The following is a 20170-nucleotide window of genomic DNA, read 5'->3' on the forward strand; positions in this document are numbered from 1 at the left end:
TTACAATTTTATTAACCTACAAATGTACAAAATTCAATTCAAATGGCTCGGAGAGCCCTAAGCAATGGAATATTGCCTCTCAATTTATATTGGCGCTACACATTCTACATTGAACAAGGACCCATTATAACCCAGCCACAAATGGCGAGTTTAGTCCGCGGTAAACTCGGATTCGAGAACGTTTGTGTCTTTATTATTTGAGGATAGAAGTCGGACCCAGAATTAGGCCAATATGACCCGCTTTAAAAAATTCAGGATCCGCTAGTTGTAACTCAGCATAGCAATCTTCAATTCGCTCCGGCGCAGACCTTAATCAGATGCTGCAAAGGCATATTGCGCGAAAAGCCCGTTGAGAACGATCGTACATGGATTGAATTGTTAATGGACAAAATGTCCTATATTCCATTGGCGTAGGAGTCAGTTGTAGCCTTTCCGAGGGATACACATATTCAGCTGTGCCCGGCTCATGGGCCTAGAAGAGCCCGCACTGGGATTCGACGACAGTCTATGTCGATTTGTACGATTATAGTAGGTTTGAATTAACAACATCGGAATGGCCATGGAAACGGAATATTGGATCGGACCGACAGAACTTAATGTAGACTGCGAGTTAGAGCCGGACGGACAAGGAATCATTTTTTTTAACCCTCGAACCTGAGCTTTTCCCGACGGCGATGAAAACTTTCGGCGGACTTATTTCTACCACCGGGAAGTGGTTTTTCAGGCTCTCGGATAGCCGGCACTGTTGTATTTTCTTCCATAACGGCGATACTGACTACTGGAAGCTGTTGTGCAATTTCCCGGATAGGAGCGGCTTTCCAACATTCAGCGGTAGTGACCAAAAAAATCATAGTAAAATATTTACTCATTAGTCAGAATGACTAACATAGATACCGGTCGTCTTACAACACCGTTTTTGGTTCGAATATCTGCCACGCGTACATGACCGTCGACGTCAGGACAAACGTTGACGACACGACCGAGTGTCCGCGAAGTGGGAGGTGATTGTTCGCTACGAATGACCACAAGATTGTTCAGATGTATATCGCGTTCCAGAACTTTCCATTTATAACCTTAGGCTGAACTGTTGAGTAGTTGCTTTCCTTCTTCTACACCGGGTTAACATATGCAACGGAGATTCGTTAATTATTGCCTCCGGAATAGCAAAGGTTTTGTTGAGGTTTTCTTCTTCGAATAGGAAATTGAAGTCGAAAATACTCTTACACTAGAAGCTGGAACTGGGCTACCCGAAAACTGTATTTTGTTTAGTAAGCGAACCCAACACATTTATATAAATTCCCGATAATATAATTCTTGGGTAAAGATCGGCTCCTATGTATCAACATATCTACCGACCTACAGTCAAACAACTGCGTATCTGCCAAACGAATATCTGGCAAACGGGAGGCGAAATCAGCACTACACGAAAAGGAGGGGAAATCTCTCGATATGCTACGAACCACTAAAGCCGTAAATTTCAATCGCAAAGAATCCTGAATAGCAGAAGGATCGGACGTCATACCTGAAGAGGTGGATGGAAGGCTGGAATTAGCAATGGTGGAGAATTGTCAAGAAGAGGCCAGGTTTGAACTGTTCTGTGATAGAGTCGCAGGTCTTGTGAATTTTCCAACATTAGACACTTCTCGATGAAGAAGCGTAGGATGGCGCCTAACACATTTTCCACAACTGTGTGTGCTAATACATTTATTTATCTCATATCCAGCAGCCAAACAATTGAGGTAGCAATTGTAACGACGAAGTACAGAGCTTCGTCAACTTAATAAACTCTGAACCAACTTGGGACAGAAAACGCAGAATTTGCCTTGAGAGGCTGAAGTGGACTTGAGTTGGGATGACTTTGAAAAGTGAGATCTAACTTTCTTCTCAGGTCTCATTGACTGTTCGAAAAAAGAATAAGTTACATTTGAAAAAACGGTTTGGTTGCTTGTTGGTGGACGAAAATTCAAGAGAACAATGTTATTCTAATGTAGCGAATAACTAAATAGTTGTTACAAAGCGGGGCTTATTGTGACTTTGCGCGAAAGCTCAAAGTTGTATTTTTGCAAGTGATGAGCAAATGTTAATAATGATTAAAATGTTTGGAAGCTGCACACATAGTATTCGTAATTAAACACTTCGGCTATTAGGAAAAAAATCCTGTGCCAATTTTGAAGGTGATCGGATGGTAATGCGACCTGTACATTGCACACAAATTAACTTGGACAGACAAGTTAATTTCTGCATTCGGCCGGGTAGCTGAGCTGAGTAGGTAGCGAGCTGGAATAATTAGCGCGGTGGCTTCGGTTCTATTCTCACCAGAGCTTTTGGTCCGTTGCAACGAAGGCATCACTATGGACAAAATTTATGATGTTAGATTAGAAGAGTCGGAACAGATTTAGGGATCCCAAGATGGGATGAAAAGTCGACTTTAAGACTTTTTATCAAAATGTCAAAAGTAAATTTTTTGACTTATTTTTGCAAAGATCCGACTTTTTGATATTGAAGTCGACTTTTGCAAAATGTAGACGTTTTGACTTTTTGCCCAAAATTTGCAAAATTTTCTAAATAAAATACTCCTATTTCCCACAAGTTTCCGTAGACTTTTGCCATGGAGATTTAATCATTTCTTTGTATTTTCAAAAGGGGAGGTATTAAGAAGGGTTTCAAATGCAAAATTGGTGCATTTTTATACCAAAACCACACCGTTATCTTGAAGCCAATATGGCTTATTGCAAAAGGTTCCACACCAGAAAAATGGGGAGCATAAAATAAAATAAAAAGAAGAAAAAGCGTGCTAAGTTCGGGCCGAATCTTATGTACCCTTCACCATGGATTGCATTTGTCGAGTTCTTTTCCCGGCACCGGCAAAAAAGGATATAAGAAATGTTTTGCTCTGCTATTAGAGCGATATCAAGATATAGTCCGGTTTGGACCACAATTATATAATATGTTGGAGACCTGTGTAAAATGTCAGCCAATTCGAATAAGAATTGCGCCCTTTGGGGGCTCAAGAAGTAAAATAGAGAGATCGATTTATATGGTAGCTGTATTAGGCTATAGACCGATTCAGACCATAATAAACACGTATGTTGATGGTCATGAGGAAATCCCTCGTACAAAATTTCAGCCAAATCGGATAAGAATTGCGACCTCTAGAGGCTCAAGAAGTCAAGATCCCAGATCGGTTTATATGGCAGCTATACCAGGTTATTAATCGATTTGTCCCTTATTTGACACAGTTGTTGAAAGTAAGAATAAAATACGTCATGCAAAATTTCAGCCAAATCGGATAGGAATTTCGCCCTCTAGAAGCTCAAGAAGTCAAGACCCCAGATCTGTTTATATGACAACCATATCAGGTTATGAACCGATTTGAACCATATTTGGCACAGTTGTTGGATATCATAACAAAATACTTCGTGGAAAAATGTATTCAAATCGGATAAGAATTGCGCCCTCTAGAGGCTCAAGAAGTCAAGACCCAAGATCGGTTTATATGACAGCTATATCAGGTTATAGACCGATTTGAACCACACTTGGCACAAAACATGTCGTGCAAAATTTCATTCCAATCGGATAAGAATTGCGCCCTCTAGAGGCCCATTTACAATACCAACCGTCCTACACTAATAAGAAGTATTTGTGCAAAATTTCAAGCGGCTAGCTTTACTTCTTCGAAAGATAGCGTGCTTTCGACAGACGTGCTTTCGACAGACGGACGGACGGACATGGCTAGTTCGACATAAAATGTCGCGACGATCAAGAATATATATACTTTATGGGGTCTCAGACAAATATTTCGAGTAGTTACAAACAGAATGAGGAAAGTAGTATACCCCCATCCTACGGTGGAGGGTATAAAAATATTTAAAATAAGTTTGCCGATTTTAATCTAATTTGGTTAAATTTTATTTAAAACAAGAAAAAATTGCACGATTTTAGTAAGTTTTACTTAACTATAATTAGTGGCAAATAGTTCATAAACTTGGGTTTGGGAAGTCATTTTACTTAATGAAGTTTTTTTTTCCACAAGTTTAATATACCTACAGCAAACATGTTGTTATTTTGAGTTCAACATATTTTACAAACCTATATTCTTCAAATCGAATAAATATTCGTTCGAAATACGAGTTTACGAGTTTCACAAATTTGAGTAGTATTATATACATTTAATTCAAATGTAAGTTTTTATTCAGGTTGACAGATTATTTAACAGAGATGATTAAATCGATTAACTTATAAGTAATACAAGCCTAGCCTTAATGTAAGTTTAAAGGAGCGTTTTAAACAAGTTGTTTGTTAGTCGTGCAATCATCACTCGATTAAAAACTTAGAATATCATATTACAAGCACGTGTGTGACTTCACTTTGTATAGGATAATAGATCCATGTTAGAAACCCATAATAAAATGCTCTTGGAAAACTTATGACTGATACAAATTTTCATTTAAAAAGCAAAATCAGCTTTAACATTTTTTTCTGTCTATGGGACAATCTTCATGTCTATCTATGCTGTGTGTGAATAAAATTCGAGCGTCGTATGTTTGCCAGACGGGTCGCTTGCATACATTGGTGCTAGTGGCAACTACCTGAGGTAATGCGCCATTCAGAGCAAAATGCATTTCACGTATGCCGCGGACGAAACGGCCTTGTAAGTGCACTCATACACTAACAACACAGGCAACAGCTGAAAAATACGCAAACAACATCCCGAATACCGTGTCGCACCCTCAGTGTACTGTTCGTATTCTGCGAACAAAGTCGCGGACGCCAATAAGCAAAAACGAAAAAGTGAAAACATGTGGTATGAAACTAATAATTCGTATTTGATAAAAAAAATCAGTTTCAACCATCGCATAAAAAATTTAAACAATTATGAAGTAACCACCTTGTTGTGAGTACAAATGCATGCACGAACATGAAAACTCACATTGCGGGCGCAGACAAAGATGACGGGTGAAAATATTTTTATATATGGTAAATTTGGTGAGAAATTAATTCTGTCTCTTTTTTCTGTGGATATAATGTTTTTCTTTTTCTACTCTAAATAAAATTATAGGAAGAAATTCAATATGCGCCAACTGCAGCGATTTTGCAGAAATTGATTTTAATCACTTTTGCTAAGAAGACAATATACATCATTAGAGCTCGATTCGTTCCGACATTAATTTTGTCATTCCATTTGCAACACATCGAAATTCCATTTCCGACGCTAATGGTCGTAAAAATCTAAGACGATCTAGTCCGTCCGTCTGTCTATTGAAATCGCATTGCAGTCTTCAAAAATAGAGATATGGAGCTGAAAATTTGCACAGGTTTTTTTTTTTTGTCTATAGAAAGGTGAAGTTCGAATATGTGCTATATCGGACTATGTGTTGATATAGCCTCCTTATAGACCGATCTGCCGATTAAAGATCTAAGACACATTAAAGCCACATTTTTTATCCGATTTGCTGAAATTTGGGACAGTGAGTTGTGGTAGCCCCCTCGACATTTCTCTGCAATTTGGCTTAGATTGGCCTATATTTGGATATAGCTGCCATATCGACCGATTTCTCCATTTAAGGTCTTGGGCCCATAAAAGGCGCATTGATTGTCCGATTTTGCCAAAATTTTGGTCAGTGAATTGTGTAAGGCCCTCCAATATTCTTCTTTAATTTGGCCTGGATCAGTCTCGATTTGAGTAGAGCTGCCATACAGACCGATCTCTCGATTTAAGGTTTTGGGCCCTTTAAAGACGCATTTATTGTCCGATTTTGCCGAAATTTGAGACAGTGAGTTGTGTTGGGCCCTTCAACATCCCTCGTCAATTACGCCCAGATCGGTTCAGATATGGATATAGCTGCCATGCAGACCAATCTCTCGATTTAAGGGTTTGGGCCCCTAAATCGCTCATTTATAATCCGATAACGCTGAAAAGCTTTTCGACATCCGTGTCTCATATGGTTCAGATCGGTCTATATTTGGATATAGCTACCAAAAAGTCCAATATTTTATTCTACAAAATTGAACAATGACATGTACTTATTAGACCACTCAATGTCCGTGCCGTAGGTGGTCCATATCGAACCATATTTCGATACAGCTGCTATGGGTTTTAAATTATGCATTTTCATCGGATTATGACGAAAGGTCGTTCACATATATACCCGACGTAGTGTGTATTCAAAGTTCAGACCAGCCGAGCTTATAGCTTGACTTCTTGAGCCTCTAGAGGTCGCAATTATTATCCGATTTGCCTGAAATTTTGTACGACGGATTCTCTCATGACCATCAACATATGTGTGTATTATGATCTGAATCGGTCTATAGCCCGATACGGCTCCCATATAAACCGATCTCTCTATTTTACTTCTTGAGCCCCCAAAGGATGCAATTCTTAATCTAAAATCTTTTCTTATATCCTTTTTTTGCCTAAGAAGATATGCCGGGAAAAGAACTCGACAAATGCGATCCATGGTGGAGGGTATATAAGATTCGGCCCGGCCGAACTTAGCACGATTTTACTTGTTAAATCTCAAATACCTTTCATTCGAGCCACATGTTATCATGGTTGGTAAATTTTTACTATTTTGGGGGAAGTGCGGTGCTTCAAATACATGGCCCCAAAATAGGTTATCAAATTCTAATCTCAAATACCTTTCATTTGAGCCACATATTGGCATGGTCTAAAAATTTTTTCCCTTTGGGGGTGTTTTGGGAAAGGGGTGATGCCCTGAATACATGGTCCCACATTTAGATATCAGATTCGTATTATACTCCCAAATACCTTTATTTGAGCCCCATATTGCGTCGGTCAGTAAATAATTGCTGTTTGTGGTTGTTTTTGGGGAAAGGGTAGACATCCAGAAAATTGGTTTCGAAAGTGGGTATCAATTTCGTGCTCTACTCCATAATACCTTTCACTTGAGCCCCACATTGACATGGTCGGTAAATATGTCCGATTTAGGGGTGTTTGGGGGAGTGAGGTGGTCGCCCAAACACTTAGCTCTGAAAATATATCAGCATCTTGCTCTACTCTCAAATATCATTTATTTCAACCCCATATTGCCATTGGCCTCAAAATTGGATATCAAATACGTTTGCTAATCTTAAATACCTTTTATTTAACCCCCTTAGTGGAAAAGTCAGCAATATGTCCGGTTTGGGGTGTGGGCCCTAAAAACTATCAATATCGAGCTCAACTCTCTTTAAGACCCAAATTGCCATAGTGACCAAATACGTCCTATTTGCGGGTGGGACATCGGTTAGACAGTTGGCCCCGAATGATGATTTCACATTCGTAGTTTACTCCCCATTACCTTTCATTTGAGCCCCATATTTCCATAGTCGAGAAACATGACCGTTTTAGTGGTTGTTTTGAGGGATGGGGCGGCCACTCAGTGACTTGGTCCTGAAAATATATATCAGATTCTTGTTCTGCTCTAAAATATCTCTAATTTGGGCCCCATATTGCAATGGTCAGCAAATACGTTCTATTGGGTTGCCTAAAAAGTAATTGCGGATTTTTTAAAAGAAAGTAAATGCATTTTTAATAAAACTTAGAATGAACTTTAATCAAATATATAATTGCCATTTTGTTCGATAACCTTTTGCCATCTTCCTGGCAAATTTAGTATTCTACGCTCATAGAACTTCTGGCCTTTATCTGCAAAAAACTGAACCAAGTGCGATTTTATAGCCTCATCATTGCCGAAAGTTTTACCATTTAAGGAGTTCTGCAAAGATCGAAATAAATGGTAGTCTGAAGGTGCAAGGTCAGGGCTATATGATGGATGCATCAAAAGTTCCCAGCCAAGCTCACTCAGTTTTTGGCGAGTGACCAAAAATGTGTGCGGTCTAGCGTTGCCCTGGTGGAATATGACACCTTTACGATTGACCAATTCTGGTCGCTTCTCCTTGATGGCTGTATTCAATTTGTCCAATTGTTGACAGTAAACATCCGAATTAATCGTTTGGTTCCTTGGAAGCAGCTCAAAATATACCACACCCTTCCAATCCCACCAAACAGACAGCATAACCTTCTTTTGGTGGATATCAGCCTTTGAAGTGGTTTGAGCTGGTTCACCATGCTTGGACCATGATCGTTATCGACTAACGTTGTTGTAAACAATCCATTTTTCATCTCCAGTTATGATTCGTTTTAAAAACGGATCGAATTCATTGCGTTTAAGGTGCATATCACAAGCGTTGATACGGTTTGTTAAATGAATTTCTTTCAATACATGTGGTACTCATATTAAAATTGACGCCAAACAAACAAATGTAAACAAAATTTCGAGCACTTTTTTTCTAAAGCAAGTTAAAAGTAACAGCTGATAACTGACAGAAGAAAGAATGCAATTACAGAGTCGCAAGCCGTTGAAAAAATTTGTCAACGCCGACTATATTACTACTATACAATTACTTTTTGGGTGGTTTTATTGGTTTGGGGTGGCCCGGAATATTGACGAATCTGAATTCGTGCTTTACTCCCAAAGACTTTTCATTTGAGCCCTATATTGCTATGATCGTAAATTTGTCCCCTTTGGGGGGTGTTTTAGAAAAGGGGTGGACCCCCAGAAACTTGGTCCCACACTTGGATTTCAAATTCGTGATCTACTCGCAAATACCATTCATTTGAGTCCCATATTACCATTGTCAGTAAATACAGGGTGGCTGATGAAAGCCGCTACCAAAAAAAAATGTAATAACTTTTTTTCTATTTAATAATAATAATTTAATAATTAATTTAATTAATTAATTAATTAATTTAATTAATAATAATTTAATAATTAATTTAATAATTTAATTTAACATGAATAAAAGAAAAATGTATTCCATACACCGAAAAAAAAATGTAGCAATATTCATCATTGTAGCAATATTCATCAGCCACCCTGTATGTCAGATTTAGGGGGGTTTTGGGGTTTGGTGTGGTCCCCCAAACACTTGGTTCGACAATTGGATATCAGATACGTTTTCTACTCTTAAATACCTTTCATTTGAGTTCCATATTGTCGTGATTGGACTATATATATATATTTGGTTCTGAAAATTAATGTAAGGGGGAGGATCCTCCGAGCTATATCTAAATCTGAACCGATTTCGGCCAAACTATTTAGGGAAGATTGGTGAATGAATGTGCTTGCGATGGCTCTAGGAGTGAAAATTGGGCGATATACTTGTATGACAGCTATATCTAAATCTGGACCGATTTCTTTTGAATTCATCAGTAATATTAAGAGTTATTGGGTTGCCCAAAGCATTTTTAATAAAACTTAGAATGAACTTTAATCAAATATACTTTTTTTTCACTTTTTTTCTAAAGCAAGCTAAAAGTAACAGCTGATAACTGACAGAAGAAAGAATGCAATTACAGAGTCACAAGCTGTAAAAAAATTTGTCAACGCCGACTTTATGAAAAATCCGCAATTAATTTTTGGGCAACCCAATATAAGAAAATCCTCCCTACTACATTTCAAGAGAATCGCAATATTAGTCCAAATCGGACTAATTTCAATAGGCTTCGTCTCTTGGCTATAAAAAATGCCGATGACAAATGTGAAGATGATTTGATGGAATTTGCGACCTAACTTTGTTCCCAAATTAACATGGACAGACAGACAAACAGATGGACATAGCTAAATCGAATCAGAAAGTGATTCTGAGTTGATCGGTATACTTATCAATGGGTCTATCTCTCTTCCTTCTTTGTGTTGCAAACAAATGCACCAGTGTAGCGGTGTAGGGTACAAAAATGTCATTTTAAAAATTTTACTTTCTGCCGCTGTTTTACGATTTCCACCCATAGAGCAATGTTGCGAATCTCCGATCATCCAGGAATTTCTTGAGCCGGTATTCTTTCTCAAAGCGGACAACCATTTTCGAAATTGCAGACGAAATCCTTTTGATATTGTCGTTAACGATGGTAGTAGTACCTACCCTACAATATTTCCAATAAAATTTTCATTGCGAATACTTTTCAAAAAATTTATTTATTTTAGGAAGTTTTTTTTTTTTTGTTTTTGGTTTGTTTGCTTTCTCCTTTTCTCTTTATAGATAATAATAATAATAATAATGTTATACATTTTGTGATTTTTGTATTTTTTTTTTATGTTTGATAATTAATTAAATATGTATATTTGTTTATTATTTGGTTGTTGTTGTCTTTTAATTTTTGTAGTAATTATTAATAATAATAGGAGATTATTACTTATAGTTCAGACTTAAAGCATTTACATAATTTTTATTTATTTAAAACAAAAAATAAACTGGATTAAAAACTGACTGAATTGTAGAAATTTATTAAACTTATAGCGCAACTTAAGTACCACAAACATTATAAAAAATACTCAAGGACAATAAAAAGACTATATGATACAATTTTCTGCTTTTATGTGAATTTAACAGGAAACACGATGATTAAATTATATATTCTCACACAAGTGTAAAAACTAACTTAGATGACTATGAATATGTTAATTCTAGGGATGTGTACCTGATAAAAATGTCTATCGCATTTATCAGTCCTAGTTGCAGTTACTGCAACAAGTCCATCTTCTGCGGTTGTGTTATGCGCTTCAACAAAATAAGACTTGAACACTTATTTTATTTCAAACCGTGATATGATTTTCCATTTTTGTTTGTATAATGGAGAAATAAACGAAAAGTAAACCCAATTACTCATGAAGAAAAAAGAAAAATACATTTCTATTTTAGGGCAAATTATGTAGAAGACAGAACAGGTGCCCAATTACCGCATACGTGATCGAGTACGCTTTGGTGTCGAATGAGATTTCGTCACGTATCGAATGAATGCATTACCGCACTCGAAAGCTGACGTATCGAAATTTTTCAAATGGCTACCGATTATTTTTTAGCATCAGAGTTGTTTTGAACATATGTTTGTGGCAAAACAAAACAACATAAACACACACATGATAATTAACATCTACCCGGCTTTTGTAAAGAATATGAATTTATTGAAATTTTTGGAAACTGTCGTGAAATTATAAATAAAAATAAATAAAAAAAGCATGATAACATTGCTGTTTGAAAGCGTTCATAAATAATGTAAATAAAACATTTACAATATTAATAATAACAAAATGCATGTTATTTAGGTTCATCGGGTAGCTGACAAACGACCACATTTATTTGTGTGAAAACATTTTTTATTGATCAAAGTACGAAAATATGCGGAAATATTTTTGAATCCATCACTTTTGCGCGATATGACCACATTTTCCATTATTGTTTTATTATTTTTGTTATTTTCTATTGTTCTGAGCCGTTAAAGAAACGAATTGAGAGCAGCATGAATGTAATCTGCCGGTACGTTGGCCTATTCTCGTACAATGTATTTCTTCAGCGCATCCATATGGGAATATAACAAGTAGGAGCGTGCTAAGTTCGGCCGGGCCGAATCTTATATACCCTCCAGCATCGATTGCATTTGTCGAGTTCTTTGAGCGGTAACTCTTTTTAGGCAAACAGGGAAACAAGGATAAGAAGGACAAGATAGTCCGATTCGGACCATAAATAAATTGAATGGTGAAGACCCTAGTAGCAGTCATTGGGAAATATTTCTGTTCATTCGGATAAGAATTGCGCCTTGTAGGGGCTTAAGAAGCAAAATCGGGAGATAGGTTTATATAGGAGCTGTATCAAGCTATTGGTCGATTCAGACTATATTAGACACGTATGTTGAAGGTGATGAGAGAAGCTCAATGAGGGGCTCAATAAGCATAATCGGGAGATCAGTTCATATGGGAGCTGTATACAAGACCGTTGTATACATTTTCAGCAAAATCGAATAAAAATTGCGCCCTCTAGTGGCTCAAGAAGTCAAGATCCCAGATCGGTTCATATGGCAGCTATATGAGGTTATGAACCGATTTATACCACACTTAGCACAGCTGTTGGAAGTAATACCAAAACACCAAGTGCAAATTTTCAGCCAAATCGAATGAGAATTGCGCCATATAGTGGCTCAAGAAATCAAGATCCAAGATCGGTGTTATTACGAGGTGTTGCAAATGGATTTACGAAATTAGTATACCCCCTGCTACGGTGGTGGGTATAAAACAAGTAAAAAGGCCTAAGACCCAAAATCGTAGGATCGGTCTATACGGCAGCTATATCCAAATCTGGACCGATCTGAGCCATATTTACGGAGGATGTCGAAAGGCCTAAGACAGCTCACTGTCACTGTCCCAAATTTCAGCATAATCGGATGTGGCTTTTATAAGCCTAAGACCCTTAATCGGAGGATCGGTCTATATGGCAGCTATATCCAAATCTGGACCGATCTGAGCCAAATTGACGGAGGATGTCGAAGAGCCTTACACAACTCACTGTCCCAAATTTCAGCAAAACCGGATAATAAAAGTGGCTTTTATGGGCCTAAGACCCTAAATTGGAGGATCGGTCTATATGGCAGCTATATCCAAATCTGGACCGATCTGAGCCAAATTGACGGAGGATGTCGAAGAGCCTTACACAACTCACTGTCCCAAATTTCAGCAAAACCGGATAATAAAAGTGGCTTTTATGGGCTTAAGACCCTAAATCGGAGGATCGGTCTATATGGCAGCTATATCCAAATCTGGACCGATCCAAATTGACGGAGGATGTCGAAGGGCCTTACACAACTCACTGTCCCAAATTTCAGCAAAATCGGGTAATAAATGTGGCCTTTATTGGCCTAAGACCCTAAATCGGCGGATCGGTCTATATGGGGGCTATATCTAGATATAGTCCGATATAGCCCATCTTCGAACTTAACCTGCTTATGGACAAAAAAAAGAATCTGTGCAAAGTTTCAGCTCAATATCTCTATTTTTGAGACTGTAGCGTGATTTCAACAGACAGACGGACAGAAGGACGGACATGTCTAGATCGTCTTAGATTTTTACGCTGATCAAGAATATATATACTTTATAGGGTCGCAAATGGATATTTCGATGTGTTGCAAACGGAATGACAAAATGAATATACCCCCATCCGTCGGTGGTAGGTATAAAAAAAGTCCGTCGGATTGGCATGTGGCAAACTTTACAGGCACTCTGGGGATCAAATAAAGTACGGAACATGATTTTTTGCCATTCTTGATTTACACGTGCTAAAACACGGTGCCGAGGCTTGTTGTGACGGTGCTGAGTGAGTCTTCTTGGTACATCCATGGTCGGCGATCAAAATATTTGCTTGTTGCCCACGGCCCCAAAACAAGGACCAGTAAGTTTTAACGAAAATAAATTTGCTGACTTTTTAAATGTTTTTTGCTATACTATTCTTCGATTGGAAAGCATTAAACAATGGTCTAAAGCCGGACAATATCCTGCAATGGAATCTCGATAATAAATTGCTTTAACTTTGACTTGATTTGAGCTAAACTTCAAAGGGCTCATGTCCTCCACGGTACCACCAAAGCTGCAATTGGTCTTTTCGTACATTTCTCCAAGTTTTGGCATAATTTGTTCCTTAGATATTGCCTTCCCTTGGCTACAATTTGGATTTTTTTTTTGCCAAATTCCGATGGTCATCAATAGAGTCATTTCAACCTTTTGTATCCCGTTAATATTTTGTAAATTGTTCCTAAAATTGTTCCGAAAAATTATGTATTTATTTATTTCAGATTATTAGTTAGACTCAAAAACTTGCTGTTTACTTTTATTTTAACTATTTTTATCAAATAACAATTCTATTCGATTGCTCCAGAGCTGCTCCAGAGTGGATTTCGAACAGCTGATACTCGAGTATGCTCTCGTTAACGAATGTCATAAACTCGAATGTCGAAAATGCTTAGTAGTTGACGAATGCGGTAATGCCGAAACAGAATGTTTCGAACAATTTTACTCGTTCACACATGCGGTAATTCGACGCCAGATTTTTTCACTCTATTGCTCATGAAATTTGGAGAATTTAAGAAAGAAATAAAAGAAAAATATTTTGCGCGCCTTTTATTTCCTTCAGTAAACTTACTGAATACAAAAAAAAAAAAAAAAAAAACTGAAAAAATAACCAAAGTTTTTAAAATATACAACCAAATAATATCAATCATACGTCTAGGTGTTTGTATTTATAAATTATTCACATTTTCTTAACCAAATAAAAAAACGGCAGTTTTAACTGCCGCAGTTGTAGTTGTGTAGTTTAAATTTTCCATTTTTACGTTGTCTGTTTAATAATACAAAAAATGATTGTTATTGTTGTATTTTTAGTGATCTTTCAAATGAATTTCTCTCCATCTCGCACATAACTATCTAAATATTTGGAATTGGTTGTCTTTCTCGAAAGTCGCTTTGTCTTTCGTGGCTAATGGATATTTAGAAAAGTAATTTTTGAGGTCTAGGTATGCATAGGTATTTACAAAAAATCGAATGATTATTTTTTGAATATATATAAAATTCATACGAATATTTATGAATGGTATGAGTAAATATGTAAAAAATTTTGTAAATTTATATACATTGGTTGGTTGGTTGGTTGGTTGATTGGTTGTGTTGCATATATTTCTTTTGAGGATGTAATAAAGCTTTTACACTTTGCGCCTTATGTTTGCGACTGTCTTTTTTCTTTTATTTGGAATTTTTAGAGTTTTTGTTTTTTAATATTTTATTTTATTTAAATTTTTCTTAGTTTCACTGTTTTATTTAGTAGTTTTTTTTTTTGTCACATAAAAAAGAATCTTTGGTTTCCTTAGATTTGTGTTTGCATTGAAGAAAATGTGTCTTTGTCTTAACAGAAATCTTAAATGTTAATATGTATAACTATAGGTAAGTTACTTTAAGGTCTTACTAGAGCTTTATCTATGAACATTAAATTTGTATCACCATATTTGGTCGCATTCACTTTTTCTGCAGCATTATTCTTTTTGGTTTGTGTGTGCCATGTTAAAACCTGTGGGAAAATAAGAATCAAAACAGTTTCAAAATGAAGTGAATAAATATTTACAACCCAATATCTTAGAGCTAAACTATGTAAATAGATGAAAAGATCATATGCACAGGATGTAAAAGGAAGTAACAACACACACATATTTTTATACTCACCACCACAGAAAGGCGCGTAAACTAAAGAATAGACATTGGAAACATGTGCAAATGCATCAATTTTTTTTTTGGAGCATTGGACAAATTATTGAAATCAGAAATTCATTTCGTTGAATGCAATGCTCAAGAACATCTCATTAAGGAACAGGGGCAAACTCATCCCATATCAATGGGTGTTGTTCGATTCAGTTTAAGCTCAATGATAAGGGACCTACTTTTTATAACCGAGTCCTAACCAGGGTTGCGGAGTCGAGCAATTTTTATTCGACTCCGACTACGAGAAGATTGCTCGATTCCAGTGTCGACACCGAGCTCTTAATATTTTTAAAAGTTTGTAACAAAATGTTAGAAAACAAGTATAAAGGCGTTAAGTTCGGCCGGGTCGAACTTTAGATACCCACCACCTCGGGTATATATGTAAATCACCTCTCATGAAAATTGCATACCTTATGTCCCATAGCAGTTATATCGAAATATGATCCAATGTGGACCATATACTAATAAGTGCAAGTCATTGTTCAATTGTGTGTAACAAAATATTGGTCTTTTTAGTAGCTATATCAAAAAATAAACCGATCTGAACCATATACTACATGGATGTCGAAAAGCCTAACTTAGTCAATGTGTCAAATTTCAGTTAAATCGTATTATAAATGCGCCTTTTATGGGCCCAAAACCTCAAATCGAGATATCGGTCAGTATGGCAGCTATATGCAAATATTGATCGATCTTGACGAAGGATGTCGAAGGGCCTTGCACGACTCACTGTCCTAAACTTCAACAAAATCGGATAATAAATGTGGCTTTTATTGGCCTAAGACCCTAAATCGAGATATCGGTCTGTATGGCAGCTATATGCAAATATTGATCGATCTGAGCCAAATTAACGAAGGATGTCGAAGGACCTAACACAACTCACTCTCCCAAATTTTGGGAATTTTGTGGCCCCAAAACCTCAAATCGAGAGATTGGTCTGGGCCAAATTGAAGAATAAAGTCGAAGGTTCCAACACAACTCACTGTCCTAAATTTCGGCGTCATCGGACAATAAATGCTCATTTTTTGGGCCCTAAACCTTAAATCGAAGGATCGATCCATAGGCAGCTATAATTCAATCTGGACCGATCCGGACGAAGGATGTCGTTGGGTCTAACACAACTCACTGACCCAAATTTCAGCAAAATCGGTTAATAAATGTGGCTTTTATTGGCCTGAGACCCTAAATCGGCGGATCGGTCTATATGGGGGCTATATCAAGATATAGTCCGATATAGCCCATCTTCGAACTTAACCTGCTTAAACAAAGAATCTGTGCAAAGTTTCAGCTTAATATCTCTATTTTTGAAGACTGTAGCGTGATTTCAACAGACAGACGGACAGACGGACGGACATGTCTGATCGTTTTGGACTTTTACGCTGATCTAGAATATATATACTTTATATGGTCGAAAATTGGAACATCGGGCGATATACATATATGCGAACTATATCTAAATCTGAGCAGATTTTGACTTCTTCAGCTTCTAGAGGGCGCAATAATTTTCTGATTTGGCTGAAATTTTTTACAAGGCTGCGCCCCTAAAGAGCGCAAATTCCTTTTCGATTTGGCTGAAATTTTACACAATGGCTTCTAACATTCAATTGCTATCTAACATTCAATTGAATTATGGTCCGAATCGGACCATAACTTGATTAGGTCCAATAGCATAGCAATTATTTTCTTTTATCCTTTGTTTGCCTAAAAAGAGATCCCGATCCATGGGGCAGGGTATATAAAATGAGCACAAAAGAAAAATGTCATCAAAATACTGAAGCTGGTTCGCCAAAACTATCAGTATAGAACTGAGATATTCCCAAAGACAACCACATTTTGTATGTTAGGATCGGCCTATAAATAGTGTGTTCGCAAGCACTACAAAATTCCGTTTGACTTTAACCAAATGGCACTGCTGATGGGCCAGTGCCTGGCCCCAGTAGCGAGCACAATTTTCAAAAAAAATTTACGGTGTCTACCAATTTCACAGTTAGAGAAGAATTTAGGCAATTTTCAATTTTGAAAAAATGTGGTCTAATCTGCCGATTAGACTTCTTGACCTTCTAGAGGGATTATTTCTTATCCGATTTGGATGAAATGTTGCACATACCGTGTTGGTATGACTTCCAACAACTGTTCCATGTATGGTCTAAATCGATTGCTAACCTGATATAGCTGCCATATAAACCGATTTCCCAATTTGACACTCTGAGCGTTCGGAGGGCGCAATTCTTATCCGATTTGGCTGAAATTTTGGAGATGTGTTTTTCTATGACTTCTAACAGCCATGACAAATACGGTTCATATCGGTCAATAACTTGATGTAGCTCATATATATATTGAACAAGTCAATCAAAGAACTTGCCATCCATGGTGGAGGGTATATAAGATTCGGCCCGGCCGAACTTAGCACGTTTTTACTTGTTTTAATATATTGGGTTGCCCAAAAAATAATTGCGGATTTTTCATATAGTCGGCGTTGACAAATTTTTTCGCAGCTTGTGACTCTGTAATTGCATTCTTTGTTCTGTTAGTTATTAGCTGTTACTTTTGGCTTGCTTAAGAAAAAAAGTGTAAAAAAAGTATATTTGATTAAAGTTCATTCTAAGTTTTATTAAAAATGCTTTTACTTTCTTTTAAAAAATCCGCAATTACTTTTTGGGCAACGCAATAGAAACCACCAAATGCAACAAGACTTTAAAACAATTATGGAGGCTACCTATGTCGGTGGAGCTCTAATACATTGATGCAGACAATGACCGTTGGGCATTTCCCAAAGATTGAAAAGAGTTATAGAGCCATTACTCAAAAAACAGGATACGCAAATGCATGCTTTAGAGATATGGATTCCGTCACTTGATGAAAAGGGGTCTCCTTTTTTACAGCTGAGTCCGAACGTAGTATTGCAGCTCGACACCTCTTTGGAGGGAAGTTTTTATATGTAAGGCGTACCTCACAAATGTCACACCCAGAAAACAGATTTGTTGCCTCAACCAATATTTTTGCCAACCTCAACTTTGCTGTTGGGGCAACCAACGTTGGTGTTGAGGTTATTGTCTAGTTATGCTACCAAAAAAAATTGCTTTAAGCGTGCGTTGCGCTTATTCGTTCTTTTCTGTTACTGCTGCTCTCCCTCGGGTTTTTCTCTCTCGACTTATTACGCTTTAAAATTACTTCTATTAGTTTTATCGGTGGTCAAGGGGAGATTTGAATTTTTGATGTCATGTTTCATAGCGAAATACGTCGTGCAAAGTTTCATTCCAATCGGATAAGAATTGCGCCCACTAGAGGCTCAAGAAGTCAAGACCCAAGATCGGTTTATATGGCAGCTATATCAAAACATGCACCGATTTAAATCATACTTAGCGCAGTTGTTGGAAGTGATTCCAAAACACCACGTACAAAATTTCAGTCAAATCGGACGAGAATTGCGCCCTCTAGAGACTCAAGAAGTCAAGACCCAAGATCGGTTTATTTGGCAGCTATATCAAAACATGGATCGATATGGCCCATTTACAATCCCAATCGACCTACACTAATAAGAAGTATTTGTGCAACATTTCAAGCGGCTAGCTTTACTTCTTCGAAAGTTAGAGTGCTTTCGACAGACGGACGGACATGGCTAGATCAACTTATATCGATCGAAAATAGCATTACGATCAAGAATATATATACGTTATGGGGTCTCAGACGAATATTTCGAGTAGTTACAAACAGAATGACGAAATTAGTATACCCCCATCCTATGGTGGAGGGTATACAAATTTGGGCTGCCGGGGGACTCGAACCTCTGTTTCCGAGTTCTTCAGTGGTATGTGAAGATTTAATATGCAGTTCTAACTGCCGGAAGGATGATCAGCACAACTACCGGTAAGGGGTTAGTAGATCTCCGGTATGGAAGTTAGCACAACTACCGGTAGAGTTATAAGCAAAACTACCGTAAGGGTGTTGTGCTAACTCTCTGGTGGTACTGTAGAAAAAAAAACGTTTTTGACACAATTGTCAGAAGCAAAATAGATTTATTTTTTATTTTTTTTTTTTTTTTTTTTTTTTTTTTTATTTAAAGTATTCTTTATTTGCAATCTATTTACAAAGAAATAATAAGCAAAGTTTTATGAATTTATAACAATGACAGAAATATTAAGTTCTATTGAACTTAAAACAAAGATATATTATTCTTTTAACAGAATAAACTCATTTTAGTTTATAATAATATGATAGTTTACATCATTAACTTAAGATATGAGAATAACAAAAATTTAATTTTTTTCTAAATGGGAGATCAAGAATATGCAGTCTTTTAAGTCTTTTAGTTTCATCGCTATCATCTAAAAGTGTTATAGCTAATACATTTGGATGGTTGCTGAGTCTACTTAGGTAATTTGTACTGTATTTTCTGATTTCTTCATGTACTGTTGGAATATTAAGATCCTTATGTATATTTAAATTTGTCATAAACCAGGGTGCGTTAACAAGTGATCTAAGTGTTTTTGATTGATATTTCTGCAAGATTTCAATATTTGAATTACTTGCTGTTCCCCAAAGCTGTATTCCAAAGGTCCAGATTGGCTTTAAAATCGTTTTGTAGATCAAAATCTTGTTTTCTAAACTGAGTTTTGAATTCGGTCCAAGCAACCAATATAGTCTTTTAGTTTTTATATTCAACTGTTTCCTTTTGGCTTTTATATGTGTTTGCCAATTTAGGCGTCTATCTATATGTATGCCTAAATACTTGACGCTGTTCGCAGTGGGTATAGCAACACCATTTAGCAGTAGATTAGGACAATCTCCCATCCTTAGGCTATAAGTTACATGAGTAGATTTTTCGGCATTAACTTTTATGTTCCATTTTGTCAACCAATTTTGGATTTCGTAAAGTTCCCTTTGCACTATGTCCGAAGCTTCTGTACGCGATTTACTCGATGCTAAAATAGCAGTGTCATCGGCGTATGTGGCAATTGTTACATGATTGCTAGATGGCATATCAGATGTAAATATTGTGTATAATATTGGCCCCAACACGCTACCTTGTGGTACACCAGACCTTATTGCACCAAAGACGGAATCTTCGTCGTTAATGTTAACATAAAATTTCCTCTCTT

At 36.9% G+C, this 20170-nt stretch overlaps 1 protein-coding gene across 2 annotated transcripts in view; it reads right to left on the bottom strand.

The window, feature by feature from the left end:
* Nucleotides 1–13053: 13053 nt before the first annotated feature.
* LOC106094218 (galactosylgalactosylxylosylprotein 3-beta-glucuronosyltransferase P) overlaps nucleotides 13054–20170 on the bottom strand; it is a 335595-nt gene continuing 328478 nt past the window's right edge. For both annotated transcript variants that reach the window (XM_059370543.1, XM_059370550.1), the window contains one exon: nucleotides 13054–14883. In XM_059370543.1, the coding sequence (XP_059226526.1) occupies nucleotides 14770–14883 (114 nt within the window). In that variant the 3' untranslated portion in view covers nucleotides 13054–14769. The remainder of the gene's footprint in view (nucleotides 14884–20170) is intronic.

Source organism: Stomoxys calcitrans, chromosome 1, assembly GCF_963082655.1.
Source record: "Stomoxys calcitrans chromosome 1, idStoCalc2.1, whole genome shotgun sequence".
In the NCBI taxonomy this organism is placed as follows: Eukaryota; Metazoa; Arthropoda; class Insecta; order Diptera; family Muscidae; genus Stomoxys; species Stomoxys calcitrans.